This window comes from Cucumis sativus, chromosome 3 (assembly GCF_000004075.3).
Source record: "Cucumis sativus cultivar 9930 chromosome 3, Cucumber_9930_V3, whole genome shotgun sequence".
Taxonomy (NCBI): domain Eukaryota; kingdom Viridiplantae; phylum Streptophyta; class Magnoliopsida; order Cucurbitales; family Cucurbitaceae; genus Cucumis; species Cucumis sativus.
This window is the reverse complement of record NC_026657.2, coordinates 32,245,474-32,265,327: the sequence shown is the minus strand read 5'-3', so window position 1 is coordinate 32,265,327 and position 19,854 is coordinate 32,245,474. Positions and strand designations below refer to the sequence as shown.

The window sequence follows — 19,854 nt, the reverse complement described above, 5'->3', positions numbered from 1 at the left end:
TCTTTTTTTTTTTTTTTTTTTTACATTTTAGGTGTGGTTTTAGTTTAAACCCAAACCGTTAACACTTCTACCCTCACCATCGCTCCCCCTTCGTTCCTTCCTAACCTAACTACTTAATTACTCTTGTCTTTTTTCCTCAATTTTATAATAACTCTAAAATAAAAAACTCATAACTGCAATTATGTGAGTTATTGATGATTAATTCTAACATTTACGGTGCATCATTTTCAAATTTAAACACTTGATACTATAATTGCAACCGCCATAAAATTTAGATCATTTTTACAATTTACCCAACTATTCTATACTAAACTACTTATTCCAAATAAATTATTGTACTATTTTCTTTTAATATATATATACACTAGATTTGAAAATGGTATACACTTGGTTTTTTAAGTTAAAAAATGCACAGGGACTAACAATATTTATTCTAATACAAAATAAATAAAGTTAATGTTGTTGTTAGTTTCGTTTTCCAAGTTAATTTTTATTCAATTTAGTTATGTAATAGTTTTCTTGTAATAGATGGCGTGTATTAGAAGAAAAATTGGGGAGCTCTAAGTTCAATTTGAAAATAAGTTGAATGCATGGACGTATGCATTGTATACATCTCTTGTGAAACTCTTTTAACTCTATAAAATATACGTTTATGTGATTTTCTTTTAATACAATACATATAAAGGTAGATGCATTGGATTGTGTGTAATATGGGTATCTAATAGTCTAAATTTGACATTGATTGACTAGAATAGAAAACCAATAACCATAGCTTATCTTTGGAGAAAAAGTAAAAGAAACCCTATTTTTCTTGTTAACCCATGTCCACTTATTTTCTATTGTGTTTGTTTACTAAAATGTTCATTTTGTTCTCATTTCTTAAGAGTCTGAAACTTTTTTTGTTATTTCTTTTTATCTCATTTGCTTTTAACAATATTTGGGTGCAACTTTTTTTTTTTATAGTAAAATGCAATTTCAATTCTGTTAAAGTGTGTGAATTCAACATGAATGGGCTACTAATTATATCCTTAGGTGAGGTTTTTACATTTTAAAGTTTATAGACTAAAATGTTAAACCATATTTTATATTTTTAATCAAATTTACATTTTCTTCTTTACAAAAGGATCAAATTTGAGAAAGAAAAAAAAAAGTTAATTTAAACAAGTGTTATAAATTAAACTATTTAATCTCCATAATTTACGTTCCATCTTTATTCTCGTTGTTTTCTCACAAAAACAATTTTTATTTAGAATTAACTAATTAACATATTTACGTTTTCTTGCTACAGTTTTAACAATATTCTTACTTGCCATTTTGTTTAGTAGCCACTTAAGTCATTACATTTTTCAACTGTATCAAAAGGGAATTTTAAATCGAATAAAATAATAATCGATTATTTAATACTAGATTTTTTGAGAAGAAACCAATGCTTATATATAGAGAAAAATATATATTTATTTGAGCCAATCTTGTGATTTGACTGGACAATTAACTAGAATTGACTACTATCTGATGTCCGCTTTCGTACAATAAGATCCAAAGCTCCAAATCTGTGTGATGGCCGGATCCTACACTTCATTCCATTCCGGTTCATTCGAACTTACCCTCACGCACGCACGCATGCACCCATCACCGGCATCTCCCGCTTCCCTTTCTCCCTTCTTTACTTACCTAACCACTTGCTCTTACACTTACACTTACACTTACACCCCCTTCCTTTCCTTTCCACCTTCCCTCTCGGTTCCCCCTCCAACCACACGTATTTGTTGGACCCTAATGAAGTAAAAATATAACGTTAGTTCTTAAATTAATGAAGCATTTTCATCCGCCGCTACCAAACTTATTTCATTTCCAATACCTCTCTAATTTTTACCAATCACTGTTATATTCTCTTGTTTTAAAACTCTCCCAAAAATTTTATCTACCGCATTCCTTCTTGTAGTGTTCCACTGTGTAGTTCTCTTCCGATGCTTGGAATGATAATAAGTTGGACTAGTGGAACGACCTATGTCAATCACCAACACAAATGGTTGATATTTTTAGAGTTTGATAAAATGTGAATAAAAAATGGATAAGTGGTTTACACCAAATTAGAATTTAAGATTGAGTTGTGTATTTAAAAATAAAATTGAGTAAAAAGTAGAATAATGAAAATAAAAAGATGTGTGTTTGTTTAAAAGAAAAATTGGTGCGAGGTGAATAGATATTTTGGATTGATTTCAGTGTGGCGGGTGGCAGGGGATAACAAACCCCCCCTCGCATCCATCCACTTTAACTTTCATGTCGAGTGAATTTAGGATGAATTTGCCTGCAATTTCACTCAAATTGGTGCGGTTAAATTATTTCCCAAAGGCTTCCATTCCCTCTCTCCACACACATAACTTTATCATGACCCAACAAATCATATAATCCCACGTAAGCAACATATTCAATAAAACTAACCTTTACAAAACGTGGCAAATTTTGATTCGATAAACATCAAATAATTACATACCATATATAAATGAAATACTACTCGAATATTACTCAGTGCGCTTTGTTTTTTTTAATATTTATTTCATTATTATTATTATTTTCAATCGAGTTCTCTTTTTGCTGATATTGGATAGGCGATTTTCTCAAACGAGGAAAATATTATTATTATTATTAATTAATTAATTTTATAAAAAGAGAAATAACGAATAAAGTTTTGTTTTTAATAATTTTTTTTTTAATTTTCCATGAAAAAAAGCGGAAAAACATTGGGGTTGGAGATGGAGGAAGAACAAGCTCTCTTCTTCTTCTTCTGCTTCGTTCTCTCTACTCGCACTTTCTCACTCTCCACAGTCAAACGCTCTCTTCAAACCTCTAGATCCACTTGAATCATCATTGACTTCTATTTTTTTACCCTAATTTTTTGGTACGATCTTTTCTCTCTTCGATCTCTACTTCCGATCTTCTCTTTCCATTTCCCTTGCTTTGATTTCTCATTTTTTTGTTATCTAACTAAATGGAAATGCTTCGATTCCTCTCTGAATCATCTGAGCTCTTGTTTGTTGGTTTTTTCCCTTTTTTTTTTTTTTCTTTTTTTCCGATTTTGTGAACGACTGTTTGTTGATCGATCCATGGTTTGATTCTTTGAATTTTTACTGTATTTATTGGGTTTAGTCTGGTGTTTGATGGAACCGTGTTTGATCCATTTGGTTTTGGTTTTTATGTATATTGTATTGGATCGCTTGAAAATAGAGGATCCTGAGGATTTTTTTTTTTTAAAAAAAGATCATTATTACAAATTTCGTTTTTTTTTTTACAAATTTATTTGTTGACATTTGACTGTTGTTTTTTCTGTTGTGATTTTGAAGTTCTCTTGCACTCCTAAAATAGTTTGTTTTTCATGTAACAAAATCCAAAAAAATATCTGCTTGTTGGTTTTGGGGAAATAGGGATGAGGTGGAAATTACCCATTTGAAAGGTTTTTTTTTTTAAAAAAAATTTAAAACTATATTTGATATATTAATTTAATTCAGGACGAACTCGTTGAAAATATTTTTATTTTCGAAAAAAAATTATGTTTTTAATAAGATATTTGGATTAAGGATTAGAATTGATGGTTGGGATAATTATGTGAATAATTAACGGTCTTGTTCATAATTTTCCCTTTAACCTTCCACTAAGTGTGAAATTTATTGGTAGATTTTTTTTTTTTTTTAATCAGTTTTGTTTTTCCATTTTCTTGTCTTCATGATTCTTCTTCTTCTAATAGAATTTATGAACCTATTCTCGGAATTTGTCTGTAATTTAGTGCTCATAGAATCTGCTGAATCTGATTACTGCTCTTATCTTCAATCTCGTTTGATACCCACTTTCCTTTGACGTAAATGATAGATATATATAATTTAGGGGGATAACCATTCATTTTTGTGTTATATCTTTTTGTTTTACTGGAATCTTATTCTACTTCGGTTTGTTTCCACTGACATTAACATTTGAATTTGCTATCTTTTCCCTCCTTTTATTCTGTCATGTTATGTTGATTGTAATTGTAACTCATTTTGAACTCTTTTTATTGGCATGGTTTTATGAGTTCAGCTGGCATTTCTCCCGATGAAGGAAGCATGTTTTGTGGTTTAGAGCTAAAGCCCATATCGTCTTCAAGAAATCCTTTTTTTACGTTCGATTGTGTAATCCCTTGGAACCAGCCATGAATAACTTAACTGTTGAAACGGAAGATGTATTTTCCAGCTTGCTCGAGCTTGCTGCTAATGATGACATTGATGCCTTCAAGAGATCGATTGAGCGCGACCCTTCTGGTATTGATGAAATTGGATTATGGTATGGTCGCCTACGTGGTTCGAAGCAAATGACTAATGAGCAGAGAACGCCTTTAATGGTTGCTGCTACTTATGGTAGCACTGAGGTTTTGAAGCTTATTCTCTCTCTCTCTTGTGCTGATGTAAATCGCGCTGTCGGACTTGATAGAAGCACTGCCCTTCACTGTGCAGCCTCAGGTGGGGCTGGAAATGCTGTAGATATCGTGAAGCGGCTCTTAGCCGCGGGTGCTGATCCTAATATGGTTGATGAGAATGGACATCGACCTGTTGATGTGATTGTTGCCCCCTTAAGGCATGGCGAGCTTAAATCAATCCTTACAGAACTTCTTAAGACGAATGGTTTTTCTGGTGAAGGAAATCTTGATGTTGTAACAGGAGGTAGAGATTTGCATTCTTCTCGCCCTTCGTCTCCTCTGAATGTCCCCTCTTCATCGGAGTTAGTTTCTTCTCCAACAAAATCAAAACTAAGTGATTTTCCAATGTATTCTGCATCTGAGAAGAAAGAATACCCTGTTGATCTTTCTCTTCCAGACATCAAGAATAGTATCTACTCTACTGATGAATTCCGAATGTATTCGTTCAAGGTTCGACCTTGCTCACGTGCTTACTCTCATGATTGGACTGAGTGTCCTTTTGTCCATCCTGGAGAAAATGCTAGGAGGAGGGATCCAAGAAAGTTCCATTATAGCTGTGTACCGTGTCCTGATTTTCGGAAGGGCGCTTGCAGACGGGGAGATATGTGTGAATATGCTCATGGGGTGTTTGAGTGTTGGTTGCACCCAGCACAATATCGAACCCGACTTTGCAAAGATGGCACAAATTGCTCGAGAAGAGTCTGCTTTTTTGCACACACAACTGACGAATTGCGCCCTCTGTATGTATCGACTGGCTCTGCTGTTCCCTCACCTCGTTCTTGTACTTCTGGGGCTTCTGCCATGGATTATACTACAGTCATGAACCTTCTACCTGGTTCTCCATCTTCGGTCCCTGTGATGTCTCCATCACCATTCACTCCTCCGATGTCTCCATCGGCCAATGGCATGTCTCACTCGTCTGTGCCTTGGCCCCAACCGAACGTACCTGCCTTGCATCTTCCAGGAAGCAATATTCAATCCAGCCGCCTAAGATCTTCTTTGAGTGCAAGAGACATGCCTGTAGAGGACTTCGATTATCTGAGTGATTTTGATATGCAACAACAACAGCTCCTTAACGACTTGAATTGTCTTTCTCAACCACCTTTGAGTTCAAATTCATTGAACCGTTCTGGTCGTATGAAAACTATGACCCCCTCAAATCTCGATGATCTCTTCTCTGCTGAGAGTTCATCTCCCAGATACTCTGATCAATCTCTGGCTTCTGCTGTTTTTTCCCCTACACACAAATCAGCAGTTATCAATCAATTTCAGCAGCAACAGAATATGTTATCACCAATAAATACAAATTTCTCTCCTAAAAATGTTGATCACCCTCTGTTGCAGGCCTCTTTTGGTGTTCCATCATCTGGGAGGATGTCTCCACGAAATCTGGAACCCATCTCACCGGTGGGATCTCGATTGTCCATGTTAGCTCAGAGAGAGAAACAACAGTTTCGCAGCCTCAGTTCGCGTGAACTCGGTTCCAATTCTCCCTCTATTGTTGGTTCCCCTGCAAATTCTTGGTCCAAATGGGGACCTTCTAATGGAAGACCTGATTGGGCAGTCAATGCAGATGAAATGGGTAAACTTCGGCGATCGTCGTCTTTTGAGCTCGGGAACAATGGAGAAGAGCCAGATTTATCATGGGTTCAATCACTTGTGAAAGAATCTCCAACTGAGATAAAAGAAAAACAGGCTCATCCCAATTTGGGTGTCGATAGTTTTGTATCCTCTGGTGAGAGTTCTAACATGAACTCACAAATGGAGTCAGTTGATCATGCTGCATTAGGAGCATGGCTGGAACAAATGCAGCTCGATCATCTCGTCGCACAACAGCAGTGAAAGTTGTTTCGGTGGAGGTAGTTAACTACAGTTATATTTTGGTATATAACATGCCTTTTTTTTGTTTTTTCGATTTTTGTGTCGGCATGGGAAGTAAAGATCCATAGTAACCAGGCAAAGGGAGGGAAGTTAGTGTAGCCCTCACTTGAAGAAGGAGATGATTCATTTCACCATTTTTAGTACAACCAAAAGTTAAGTCAGGAAAGTGAGAAAACCTCGTAGTTAATGTCGAAAAAATTAGAAGCCAGGTTAGGTTTTATTCTTTTGCTTTTTTCAATATTTTGAAAAATTTTAGATCTATAAGCATTTTTTCTGTCTCTCAAAATCACTTGTTGTGAGGAGCATCATGTTTAATTGTAATGAACATCCCTATCACATTCACATCTTAATTCATCACTTCATTCATTTACTAAACCAACCAATTCCCACTTCTTTAATCTTCCATTTTCTTCTTCATTCATTGTGAAGAACTCAATGAAAAAGAGATCGTAGATTGATTAGAGACTTGTTTAGGGAAGGAACTTGATTCCCAAGTAGTGGGTTTTTGTTTGGGCCATCCTTTTACGGGAAGATAAGAACATGGATTCTTTTGTAGATTATCCCAATGGAATGATTGGGTTAACAGGAATTTTTGGGGTAATTTTCTAATAGGTCAAGTCACAATCAATTGATATTGATTTGTTTGAAGGATCAGTTCTTGGATACTTGTTATTTTAATAATCTTCTAGAGATAATATTCATGTGCCCAAATCTTTCTATAATCTTTTAGAAATAGATGCTTTTTTTTGTTCTCTTGATATTTTGTATATTTTTAGATTACATCCATTCTGGAAATCATAGGTGGAGTATAGTTAATTTGTAAAATGAAAGTTTCAAAGGATGACTTCTTTGTTTATGATAATTGAAAATTAGCCTTGAATTTTCATTTTATTTTGGGTTCTCTTAACTTCTAGAATGTCTAAAAAAATTTGTGTGAAAATCTCACCATTTTGGTATTTAGAAGTCTAATGTGTTTGTTTTACTAGATGAAGCTGTAAAGATTCCTTTAAAAAAAAATTAAAAAAATTACTGTGTTTGGTTTTGGCCTGGCCTCGTTCTGGTTCTCCTTTTTTTATTATAAACAATAATAAAAAAAAAATACCTTTAAAGCTAATTTAGTTTGTCAAAAAAACCTTTAAACCTAATTTAGTTTGTCATTTTGGTAAGTTAATTATTTTGTTTAAATTATAATGATCAGATTCATTTTTATATTATCTCGTAAATTAATATAGACGGAAGGAGGGATATTGTTATGATAACAATAAAAAGAAAAAAAATATTTATAGAATAATTTAAATAGATTAGAATGAATTTGGTTATATTTTGTAAATAGTTTAAATATTTTGCTATTATAGAATGTCTATTTTTAACTTTAACATTAATATAGCCTAACAATTAACTATTAATTAATATACTTTTTCCAACAAATAGATGTCAGAATATTTAAAAATCAAGGGTCAAAATTAAAATTATTCAATTCACATTAACTCATGTATTACATAATATATGGACGGAAAAATTGATTAAAATTAAAGGTACCACAAAGTTGTAAAATTAAAGGTACCACAAAGTTTTATAATTTACTTTTTTTTTTACATTGATTGATAAAAACACATAGGATAGCAAAATATTTTTTAAAAAATTGTAGCTAACTTTTAATTTTTTTTGGTTATATTTGTAAAACATTTTTTGAAAAGAAACCTAAAACGTTAATATAGGTGATAACTTGATGTGATAATTTGATCTTAATATATGTTATACATTTATTCAATGTTAGATATTCATTATATTCATTTAAAAGTGGATCGTAAATATTTGTAAAAGTTTAAAATATGATTGCATCAATAAATAAAATTAGTAGTGTGATATGATTTTTTCATACATCCTACGTTAATTGCCTACATTTTTTTTTGTAAAACAATTGTGTAGGAAATAATCATTTTTGAAGGAAGCAATATAAGTCATCAATAGTGAGATTTAGGGACAATTGACACAAAAATCCCTCGTATCAACAAAAAGTTTGCAAAAGTAAATAAATAAAAAAATTTGTCTCAAATTTTTTATAAGTAAATTGTCCTTTGATGTGTATGGTTGGAGGAATATTGTAGAAAACTAGAAAAAAAGTTCTTTTTTAATCTATGTGCTAAAATATCATATAAACTAATAGCTCGACCGTGCGTTTGTTTTAACCGAACTTATTCAAGTACATTTTTTTTCCTTTGACACTTAAAAAGAATTGCTATAAAATAAAATACATACTTCAATAGATAAAACATTAATTACAATTTTAAAAATGATAGTTTGATCTCTACTACATAATTTTGGAACCAAAGAAACTTTTAAATATGTTGGTATAACATATTAACGAAAGCTAGTGTGTAATTTTAAGGCAACGAGTCTTGAGACTCTAAACAATTCTAACCAAAATTTGAAAGCTAAAAAGAAAAGCCTTTTTACGAAAAAGATAAATTTTTTGTTTTTATATTTGACTTCAAATTCAACTCTAGCAATTATAAACTAAAAAGATGTAAATCATCGTAAAAATTTGAAAAGAAATATATTTAGTCACCTAAGAACCTAACCTTTTGAATTTGATATATATAGAAAGTATTCTTGCTTCTCCACTTGCAAGTATTAGGGAGTGACTTGGTCATGTTGTAAGCTCCTCCTTGAATTAAATATCAATCACCAATAATCACCACATGAGCATTTTCCATCCTCAAACCTATGAAATCTGTTGTTGTCTCGAACAATGAGAACCCTTCCACAGCACTTGGACATGAACTTTATAGCTGCATGACAATCACCACAAACACGCAAATTCTTCATGACTCTTATAGGTCTTCCTGGTGGGAAGGTAATGAGTCCAAATGCGATGGCTAATCTTTCACTGTGATATCGAATCGTCTCGTTTTTCTCCTCACCGTCGACTGCCCGCAGCACAAAACTTGTGTCTGCAACATAGCCAGCTTTCTCCATTTCCTCCTCCAACTCTTCCAGTTTCTCATAAATCTCTACCCATTTAGCATGAGATCTATCACCTGCAGTGAATGTGTGAACTTTGTTTCCCTCCTCAACCCAGCTCAAACCAGTCTCCTTCTTCACGCCTCGGTCTCGCAGCATTTTCCTCATCCGGGCTGCTTCTTCGTATCTTCCAGCAGCAGCATATGCATTAGATAACAAAACGTGTAAACCTGAGCTACTACTATCCATTTCTAATATTCTATCAGCCACAAAAGCTGCCATTTCTGTATCTTTATGGATTCTACATCCTGTTAACAAAGCTCCCCAAACAGATTCAGTGGGTCGCATTGGCATTTGTTTGATCACGGAAACTGCTTCTTGTAACTTTCCAGCTCGCCCAAGCAAGTCCACTAAAGAGGCATAGTGCTCAGTTTCTGGTTCAATCCCATAATCTCTCATTAGACTGAAGTATTCTCGTCCCTTTTCAACCAATCCCGCATGGCTACAAGCATAGAGGACAGACAAAAAAGAAATAAAGTTTGGTTTCATCCCCACATTTCCCATTTCTTCAAATAAACCAAACACTCTCTGTGTATGAGCATGTTGAGCGCAGGCTATCAGCATTGAATTCCACAAGCCAAGATTTCTAGTGGGTATCTCATCAAAAACTTGATAAGCCCCTTCAATAACCCCACACTTGGAATACAAAGAAATCAAAGCACTTCCAACAAAGCTCGAGGAATCAAAGCTCATCTTCAAGCACAATCCATGAATCAGCTTCCCTAATTCAAGAAATGTGGAGCTACTACAAACACGAATCACACTCGAGAATGTGAAGTCATTAACATCAACATCCTCAATCAAAGCTTGCTTGAACAATGTCAGTGCCTCAACACCATCATCCAATTGAGCATACCCATAAATCATCCCACTCCAAGACACCACATTCCTCTCAGGCATTTCGTCAAACAAATGACGTGCATCCCCAATCTCTCCACATTTGGCATACATATCCACCAACGAGCTTCCAACAAACACATCACAATAATATCCAGTCTTCACAGCAAGACAATGTACAGATTTCCCAACATCAGACCTACGCAAAAACCCACAAGCCTTAGTGGCACTGGGATAAATATGATCATCAGGACGAACCCCATCATTTAACATTCGACGAAAGAACTGAAGAGCAAGCAAAGGGGCCTCATTTTGGGCAAAAGCAGAGATAACAGAGCTCCAAGTGGTGGAAGATTTTTTGGGGGTTTCATCAAAAACCTGCAGAGAAAAAAGTGGCAATTGGGTTTTGGAGTATAAGTTGATTAGATTATGGGAAACAAGAGGAATGGTTTGTAATCCGAATTTGAGAATGTGGGCATGGAGCTGAAGGCCTTGACGGAGTGATCGGGAACGGGTAAAGGACAGAAGAAGGTTGCAAATTTGCCTGTAGTTTTGTTCAAAGCTGTTTTGATTGAGAGGGTTTTGTGAGGGTTTAATGGCGGTTGAAGTTGAAAGAAGCATTAAGAATTTTAGGAAGGTCTCTATTTCAAAATCATCCTTTTACATTTCCTCTCTACAAATAAACACCTAGAACTCAATATGTAGAGGTAAACTAATAAGGAGAGCCAAATGTAGCATTTTTCAATTAATGGATACTTTCAAAACTTGCCAAGTGATTTTGAAATTAGCGATTATCATCAAAGACTAATGATAAGATATTATTCATTCTATTCTTCCGAAAAGTTAAACATATTTTAATGTTTTCATACTTCAAAATCTCATTTTCAATAACTAAACATAAAAGTGTGAATTTTTTTCTAAAAGAATATATATATAAAGAAGGGGGAAATCTCTTACAATAAGAGAAAGAGAGAGAAAAGGATAGTTCAAAAGAAGAATTTTTCGTGTGGTAACGACCAATTCGAACTCTTTCACTGTTCTTCAAAATCTCCTTTGATTTTCTTCGCTCATCTTGTTGTCGTTCATCGAAATCTCCATATCATCTTCAAATTCTTCTGTTATTCAGCGACTCATCGTTTGTAAATCGTTCGTTTTTCTAACTTCGACGGTTCATTAAAATGCCCCAACACCACAAAATCATCGTCTTTATAGCCTGATGAATAAACCCCTTCATCCTTCATAGTTTTCTTTAAAATCATATTGCTAATGCAGCAAGTTCGTTGAATTTTCTTTCGGTTTGTGTATTGATTTCCAATGGAGAACGAAACTGGATCTGCTTCTAGTTCAGCTCTTGCTTGGCGTTGGACCATCGAAGCCCTTGCAAGTTTCGATCAAGTGAAACCATCTCTATTACATGGTATTAATTCTCTACTTCCGCTTTATAATTAGGATCCTCTTTTTTCTTTCTCTTGTTGTAGGTTTTAATTCTATAATTCGATATTTTTTCTTTTTATAGATGTAATTAATACGGCTTCAGAATTACTTGATGGTAAAAGAAATAATGCTGGGGAGATGGTTGCTTTGAAATGCTTGGAGGGATTGTTTCGTCCTTTAGATGATATTGGAGAAAATAGTCGTCCTGCTCAAGAATCAAAAGTTATGTTTGATTCATCTGAGAGCTGTCTAGATGTTGTTAAACGCATCTATAATGAGGTAATAGTGTTTAAAAAACTTTGTATTGTATTTCTTAATTTCCAGGCCCCAAGGTATTTCTTTATCGGATAAACACTTTCTGGCCTTCTAGAACTGGGTATGCATTGAAGTAGAAATTTCATCTTTTTTCTTTTTGGCTTTTGTTAGACTCCAAAATCTGCCTTAGGAGTGGCTGGACCAGATATGTTAAAATGGGATGTTAAGCCTTTCATTGACCAAAAAAGAGCATCCATGCGTTGCACATTACTTCAGGTGAAGAGAATTCAAGACTTTTCTCTGATTTATTTGCTTCCATCCTCTTCTTCATGTATGGTCATGTATAACATGGTTGTTTTATTTCTTCTTTTACAGCTGAAAGATTCAATTCTCGATGGCACACATCCTTATGCTGATTTCTTAATGCAGAAGAGTGGGTTGACACCCATAAATAAGAAGGATGGCACTTCTCTGAATAATGTGGATTGTGTTCAGCTCGATAGGAGACTTGATAATAACTCCTCTAGTTCTCAGGGTAAAAAAGAAGGTAAAGGAAGCCCTCCACTTGAGGATGAAAGAAGAATGTCAGTGGTGACCCCATCTAGCTCTAGTTTATTACCATCTAAAAGGAGTAGCATTGACTTTACATCTGAAGATGAGGCTAGACAGGTACCTGGTTGTGATGATGGTTTCATAAATGTTAAGAAGCTTAAGCATCACTCTGCACATAATTTGTATTCAGGACAGGAAGTGGCTTCTTCACATGGAACAGAGGTTGTTGAAGATTCATCTGATGAAAGAAGTGAGCTGCAAATTGAGAGAGATGATACCGATCACTTAGATAGACATCAGATAACTTTGGAGGAAGACAAACTTGTAGAGGAGGAGGGTTTTGGGTCAAAGAAGTCTGCACAGTTTACTGCTACTGATGAAGATTCGTCTGAAAGAAGTGGGCTGCAAATTGGGAGAGATGATACTGATCACTTAGATAGACATCAGATAAATTTGGTGGAAGACAAGCTTGTAGAGGAGGAGCATTCTGGGTCAAAGAATGGTGCACAATGTACTGCTACTGATGAATTGCATCTAGGTGAATCAGGTATTCCTTGTTATACTGTGTTGGGTAGTACACAAGATGGTGAGATGCTTGAAGTTGTTGATGCCAAGAAAGTGGGAGATGGAAGTGAACTGCCTTTTGAACCAAAAGCACCTAATCATTCCCCTGCTGAAGAAAACCTGGATAACAGCAGCCCTAACAATTCCGAAAGTAACTTTCGACACGATCATCATGTAAATGAAACGAATCCTGTTTCTCACAGTGGATTTCTGTCAACAACTGTTGCTACATATAGTGATGTTGGCATGATTCCTGATGAGGAAGAGAAAGATATGTCGAGTGATAGTGATGGATATCACGAAACAATAGATATTGCCATGAGAAAAAAGGAATTCCTTAGTTCTCAATGTATGGTTGATTCAGATTCTTTTCTAGTAGCTGACAGGACTGATTTAACAGTTTGTGTGAAGTGTAATGAAGGCGGTCAGTTGCTTTCTTGCAATATTGGTGATTGTCCTTTGGTGGTTCATGCCAAGTGTTTGGGTTCCTTGGCTGCGATGAACGATGAAGGTGACTTTCGTTGTCCTTTCTGCTTGTATTCATTTGCTATATCAGAATACCTTGAAGCTAAGAAGCATGCTGCATTGGCAAAGAAAAATGTTACTTCTTTTTTTCGTAGTGATTTGGTACATCACTCAATAGGTTTTAAAGAGGTATTGCAACCCAAAAATCTTGATCCTTCACAAAGAGCTGGAGTTGAGGATGTTGCTAAAATTTGTGAAGATGTGGACATGGAAAATAAAGACAATCAAGTAACTCTAGATGGAGAACATGTAAGTGAAGTTGTTGACCATCGATCGACAGAGCAAACAATAGAGCTGTCAAAGCAGATGGATATTGCCAATACCAATCATAGGGAAAATGAGTCAAGTCTTTCGAGAGTAGCCCCTGATGTTTTATCAAGTGAGAAAGACGACAATGGATTCGTAGACCAAGAGTGTCCCAGAAACACAGCAGCAGAATTGGTTGACCAAGAGTGTCATGGAAATACAGCAGTGGAATTGGTGGATCAAGAGTCTGAAGGCAATGCTGCAGAACTGGAAGATGGCGAAAATGCCACAAAGCAGCATGGCATTCATGAAATTCTGCATGAAGATCGTGGACCAGTTGAACCAGCAGCTGTGCAGGAAGATTTACAATACCAAACTAATGATAATAAAGATGAAGCTACTTGTGCAATTATCACTGAAGAAGAAAAATCTTCTGATGATGGCAATGATGAATCTATCATTTCTAGATACTCCATAAGATTTCGACAGAAATATCATCAGTTAGTTTCTTCATACTTAAATAGTAGCTAGTTTTAGTTACTCTCCCTTCCCACACACCCCATTGTTATTTTGGTTTAGGATAACTATGTAATGTCAAGGATGTAACGGTTGTATTAACCAGATGACTAGAATCCATAATAAAGTAGTGAAATTAAAATTGCCATTCTCTACACCTCGCATCCAAGAAATGAGGTGCCTTCATTGAATTCTGCGTTCCTCAGCGCTTCATTGTGATTATTTTTCAAAGAAATTTAAAATTACATATATGCACTTCACGCTCAAGTTCTGAGGGCTATTTTTCTTTAGTGCTCATCGCATTTAACAAACACTGATACCGAACCCTGTTTTCTGTGCAGTACAAGTTCAGAAACTCATCCATTAAGACGGAAGAAACTGCTCTGAACTGCTGTGGAGGAAGAGACACTATTGGTAGTCATCTTTTATCCATTACTTTTATTTAAAATAAAGATTACGTGGAAAAAATTATTTCCATACGTTTGCTTATCATGGCTTTTCGATCATGATTGACTCCATATTACTTCTGTGTAACATAATTAAACATTTAATTTTGTTGCTTGCTCATGAATTCATAAGACCTAGAAAACAAAGAAGTTATCCACCAGTCTTTTCTATGTTATTTTTTCATGTTTCTCATTTTTACTTTTGGATTGTAATTTTCTTCCATGTCATTGTACTCATTTAAGATTTAATTGCATCACCGCAGGAGGGAGTTAAAAAATTCTCTAGCTCTGACAGAAGTCCAACCATACCGTGGAAAAAGATTTTAGAATTTGGTAGTGATGTGTCTCTAAAAGATCATAACAACAATAGATCTTAAAGATAGTGGAGGAACTTGTCCAGAAGTACAAATTTTAAATGAAATACTGTCATTCCGGTCAGTTATACATTTTCATCTGCCCTTGACTGCTCATATCAGTGGGGCAAATTAAGTTCTTGTTTCTAAAGGTTTCCTCTTGATTCAAGGTTTTAAGTTATTAACCTGTTACAAACGTAATATAATTTGACCAGTCAAAAGACGTGAAAAGAAAAAGACAACAAAAGTACAGATTACGATGCTTGAATATGTACTTTTTTTAGTAATTAAGAGATCTAATCACTTTTCATTTCCTTTTCAACTTTGAGCTTAGGTCGTATCTTATTTTAAAGTCTAAATCTTGTATCTGCACAAAAAGAGCTTAATGCCATGGAATCCCAAGTCTTGCGATCCTATATTTTTTTCATCTTCTATGCATCTGAAGTCCAAATTTGCATCTATCAGTTTTCTAGCTGGGGTGGATTTATTTGACCGTATACTACTTTGGCTTAACTTTTTTAGAAGTTACCTATTCAACATTTTTGTGCTTTTAAATCACCAACTCACCTAAAAGTTAAAGCTTAAGTTGATAGGTGAGAGTAAATTTAATATGATATACAACACTTTCTTCCACTTGTGGGCTTGAAATATCAAGAAAGATTCAACAAGTGTAAATCAATATTAAATGCTTTAATACTATCTTAAATCACCAATTCATCTAAAAACTTATGTTGATAGGTGAAGCTAAATTTAATATAATATTCAACGTGTACTTTAAACACCCTAGGTGAATTTGTGATGTACTGAAGGTTCTGTATTCATCTCTTCTTTTGCTCTTTTTTTTTCTTCTTAGAACAGTTCTCGAGTTTCTGACATAAGTTCAGTAACCACTATTTCAAAAGACCCCAAGTCATTCAAATACGACCAAAATAGTTATATGTTTAAGTTTTGGTCGTTGACTGCACCAAATTTGCATCAGAGTTTAGCTACCATCGTATCTCAAATGAGTTTCAGTGCATCATTTCACAATCGTCGGGTAGGATGCACTTTTGGCTTTACTTTCATTTAGACCTTTGACTTCTAGTGAAGAAGACTAGAGTCACAAGAAAGATGACATGACATAGTTTGCAACTTGTCAAAAGTCATTTTGAGGAAGTTTAACAATGTATTGAGCCGTTGGATTAGAGTATTGAATGATTTTTTCGTCTTTTGAGATAGTAGAATGTATGGCTTTACTTTTAACTAAGCATATTTTAGATACATGATGATATTTTGACTGATGTGAGTTATGGCTTGAGATCAGGAGCATTTAATTAGATGTGGATAACACGTGTTTCTTAGAGAAAGAAGGGGATTGATTCCATTCCATTGCAGCAATTCAAACTCCATAAGAGGGAGAGAAAAGAAAAGAAGAGAGAAGGAAACATGAGCATGGGATAAAGATGAAGATGAGAGTCTCAAGAATCATGGCACAAAGACATGTGAAAAAGAAGAGCCCGTGAACTTCAAAAATGAAACTGAGGTGATTTTCTCTTCACTCACTCTTCACTCTTCACTCTTCTTCTTCTACTCACTCACATTTCTCCAATATAGAATCCAATGAACATTTCTCTCTCATACTTCATTTAATTTTCTCTTACCTTTCTCCTCTCTCTTTTACTCTTGTTTGTTTCTGATCTGTTTCACTTCTCTTCTCTTGTCTGTACTTCATTACTCCAACATCATTGGCTTGCAAATTCCATATTACATTTGGTACAATAAAAAGTATGGGATTATTGACACAGGTTTATAAAGTTAAAGTTGGTATCTTGAGTAACAGAAGATTAAGGCTCACTTCAAAACAAAAAATGGAAATGTCTTTTTGCTTCTTTTAATTTCGAATATGGTTTCTATTTTGTGTGCACTCTTGAAGAGTTTAGTTTTTTTATTGTTCATACCTTGGAGTTTTCATCTTTTTTTTTCTTATAAACATTTTTGCAACATAATTATTTTTAGATGATCTCAAAGGTATAATGTAATATTTTGAGATTTATGGATCAATTAGAAAACAAACTCAAAACTCAATACAAAACGTTTCGTTAATTTTTGAAAACTTAAATACAAGACAAAAGTTAGTTTTTTTAAAAATAATAATAAAACAAACTTTGTCCAGAATATTTTAAGAGCACACCATCTAACCACTCTATCTACATTTTCTCTTTTTTCTTCCTCCTTTGAACTCTTTTCCCTTTTTGAGATAATTATTAAAATGATGATTATGTCAAAGTCTTTAACAAATTACAAAACCAATAATGTCAACTTTATCTGATCAGGCTGAAGGTTGCATTTCTAATACTTTGGGAGATGAGTTTCTTTCAAGTGATTGGACCAAATGTTTCAATTTTCTTTTTCTTTTTGATGTGTGTGACCATTGGTTGTGATTAGTCCAACTCCTATTTTTGTTGAGTTATATATGTTCATGTGAAGGTGAGGTTGAGGTTGTGGAGTTGATTACTTATAAAAGGTAACTTGTCATTGCTTCGTATATAAAGTACAACCTCAATTTTCATCCATATCATACAAAAATAAATAAAATTATATCGAATCTTAAATCTTTTAGTACAATAATCGTGAGTACAAAGAAGTTTCACGTATCTTTATCTAAGTTGAAATTGAATCATCAACATTTATAAAATATTTTATAGATAAATTATGTTAAAGTGATGTTTGAGAACTTTTTCTAGAAAGCAAGTTCTTGAGGACTGAAAACAAAGGGAGATGGAGTCGTTAGGTATCTAATCTTCAACCTACAACATATTGGTTAACATCAAAACATAGCAAGGTTTTACTTTTTTTTTCTAGTACATTTAACTTTGAAAACAAAGATTTGAACCTTCAATTTCAACTGTTCTTAAACTAAACTTTGTTTGATTTTAGAATATTGTTTTGCAAATCATCTTAAACACCAAAACACGTACGTACATACATATATGTTCACATGGTGACCAAGAAAAAACCCTCAAACGTGACAACATTTAAAGCCATGAAGATTTCTCTTCTACAAATTCCCCCCTTCCACCCCGCTCCCTTTCACCACATTCCCACAATCATCTTCATCACTCCACTCCCCAAAGAAAACAGAGTATAACATAGCAATGGAAAATGGCAGAGACAACAAAAAGCCTCATACTTCTCCATTTCACCACAAGCCATGGAAGAAAGGTCCTTCCAGAGGCAAAGGTGGTCCTCAAAATGCCTCGTGCGAGTACCGTGGCGTACGACAACGCACTTGGGGCAAATGGGTTGCCGAGATTCGCGAGCCGAAGAAACGAACGAGGCTATGGCTTGGCTCTTTCTCTACTGCTGAAGAAGCTGCCATGGCTTATGATCAAGCTGCTACTAAGCTTTATGGGCCTCATGCTTATCTTAATCTCCCACATTTGGCTAATCAGAATAATGATTCTAGTGATTATAAATCTAATTTTGTGAAATGGGTTCCTTCTAAAAACTTCATTTCTCTGTTTCCTCATACAAATCGAGCAGCTGCTACTGTTGCAACAACTGGCAGCTTCATGAGTCTTCATCTTATACATCAAAGGCTTCAGCAGCTTAAACCTCCTCATCCCTTTCTTTCATCTAATTCCCTTACTTCTCCTTCCAAGGTATTCTATAAATTTCTTTTCTTTTCTTTTTTTATTAACTTTGCATTTGAATTTTTACGACGTAATATGTCCATGAGTTTGATATCGATATTTGAGTTTTCCCGAAGTGTATAGCATCGTGGATGTGAGTGTTTTAAAGACAAGTTTAATTTTCGAAATAAATCTTGGAATTGAAGTTTAAATTTTTGAATTTGTATAATGAAAGTATTTGGTAATAGTGTGAAAAAGCATTATTAATGTTTTAAAAAACTTAAATGTTTGCTCAACTAATATTAAATACTTTATTAATAGATATTTCTATAGATATTTTCATTGATATCAATACTTAAAACTTTGTTTCACCTACTTTTCTCTCTTCAAGAAACTTGAAGACAAGGGCGAGAAAGAGAAAGATAAAGACGAGGAAGCTTCCGTTAGAGAGGAGACGACAACGAAAACAACAGCAACAAGTAGTGGGAAAGAAGAAGAGAAGCCACAAATTGATCTAAATGAGTTTCTACAACAACTTGGGATTTTGAAAGAAGAAGAAGAAAAATTAGTGATTGAATTAGAAGAAGAGAAAGGCAATAACAATAACAAAGACAATGACATTGACAATTACAATGATGATGGAGGATGTTGTTTGGGATCATCAGAAATATCAAATAATTGTGATTATAGCGATGAAGTTGAAGTGCTTAGTGACAAAAGCTTTAATTGGGATTCAATTATGGAAATACATCCCAATATTGAAGATAATCACTTTGGAAACTTTCAACTTTATGATCATCATTTTCTTAATTATGAAGATGAGCTAGGTTTTCCCAATTCCATTTGGGATTTTGAAGAAGACCATTCCACAAGAATCATACATTAACAAAATAAAAATAAAAGCAACTTTGTTTCAGGAACCTTTTTGAATTTTGAGGTTTTTTTCGGGAGGTTGTACACAATAGTAAAAATAGTAGTGTTGGACAAAATAAATGAGATAAAGACATTTACAAGAAAATGAGTGTTGTTATTTTTATTTATGTTTTATATTAGTTGCGTTATGAAGTTGAAAGGAAATAAAATAGTAATTTATAAATTTTATTCGTATCTTAATTTTAATTTTTGAAATGTCCATTGAAGTTGAGATTCCTTCTCGAACACTAGTT

The 19,854-nt window shown here is 34.2% G+C and overlaps 4 protein-coding genes across 6 annotated transcripts; 3 read left to right on the top strand and 1 right to left on the bottom strand.

Annotated features, from left to right (window-relative positions):
* The first annotated feature begins 2,610 nt into the window (after positions 1–2,610).
* LOC101207646 (zinc finger CCCH domain-containing protein 30) lies at positions 2,611–7,047 on the top strand. The gene is made up of 2 exons (XM_004136545.3): positions 2,611–2,899; positions 4,069–7,047. The coding sequence occupies exon 2, from the start codon at positions 4,181–4,183 to the stop codon at positions 6,284–6,286; it is 2,106 nt and encodes a 701-aa protein (XP_004136593.1). The 5' UTR covers positions 2,611–2,899; positions 4,069–4,180; the 3' UTR covers positions 6,287–7,047.
* A 1,788-nt stretch (positions 7,048–8,835) lies between these two features.
* LOC101206838 (putative pentatricopeptide repeat-containing protein At5g52630) lies at positions 8,836–10,968 on the bottom strand. The gene has a single exon (XM_004136700.3). It carries the CDS (start codon positions 10,805–10,807, stop codon positions 9,011–9,013), a length of 1,797 nt encoding a protein of 598 aa, XP_004136748.1. The 5' UTR covers positions 10,808–10,968; the 3' UTR covers positions 8,836–9,010.
* A 181-nt stretch (positions 10,969–11,149) lies between these two features.
* LOC101206592 lies at positions 11,150–16,858 on the top strand. Of its 3 annotated transcripts, none has more exons than XM_031883311.1 (6): positions 11,150–11,603; positions 11,703–11,899; positions 12,047–12,151; positions 12,251–14,262; positions 14,620–14,692; positions 16,452–16,858. In XM_031883311.1, exons 1-5 carry the CDS (start codon positions 11,501–11,503, stop codon positions 14,663–14,665), a joined length of 2,463 nt encoding a protein of 820 aa, XP_031739171.1. In that variant the 5' UTR covers positions 11,150–11,500; the 3' UTR covers positions 14,666–14,692; positions 16,452–16,858. The 3 variants fall into 3 exon arrangements, with proteins under 3 accessions (XP_031739171.1, XP_011652124.1, XP_011652125.1); XM_011653822.2 differs by having other exon boundaries at positions 16,381–16,858; XM_011653823.2 differs by lacking the exon at positions 16,452–16,858 and adding an exon at positions 14,988–15,364.
* Positions 16,859–17,029: 171 nt separating this feature from the next.
* LOC101206353 (dehydration-responsive element-binding protein 2F) lies at positions 17,030–19,784 on the top strand. Its single transcript, XM_011653824.2, has 2 exons — positions 17,030–18,718; positions 19,080–19,784. The coding sequence occupies exons 1-2, from the start codon at positions 18,212–18,214 to the stop codon at positions 19,572–19,574; spliced, it is 1,002 nt and encodes a 333-aa protein (XP_011652126.1). The 5' UTR covers positions 17,030–18,211; the 3' UTR covers positions 19,575–19,784.
* The last annotated feature ends 70 nt before the right edge of the window (positions 19,785–19,854 follow it).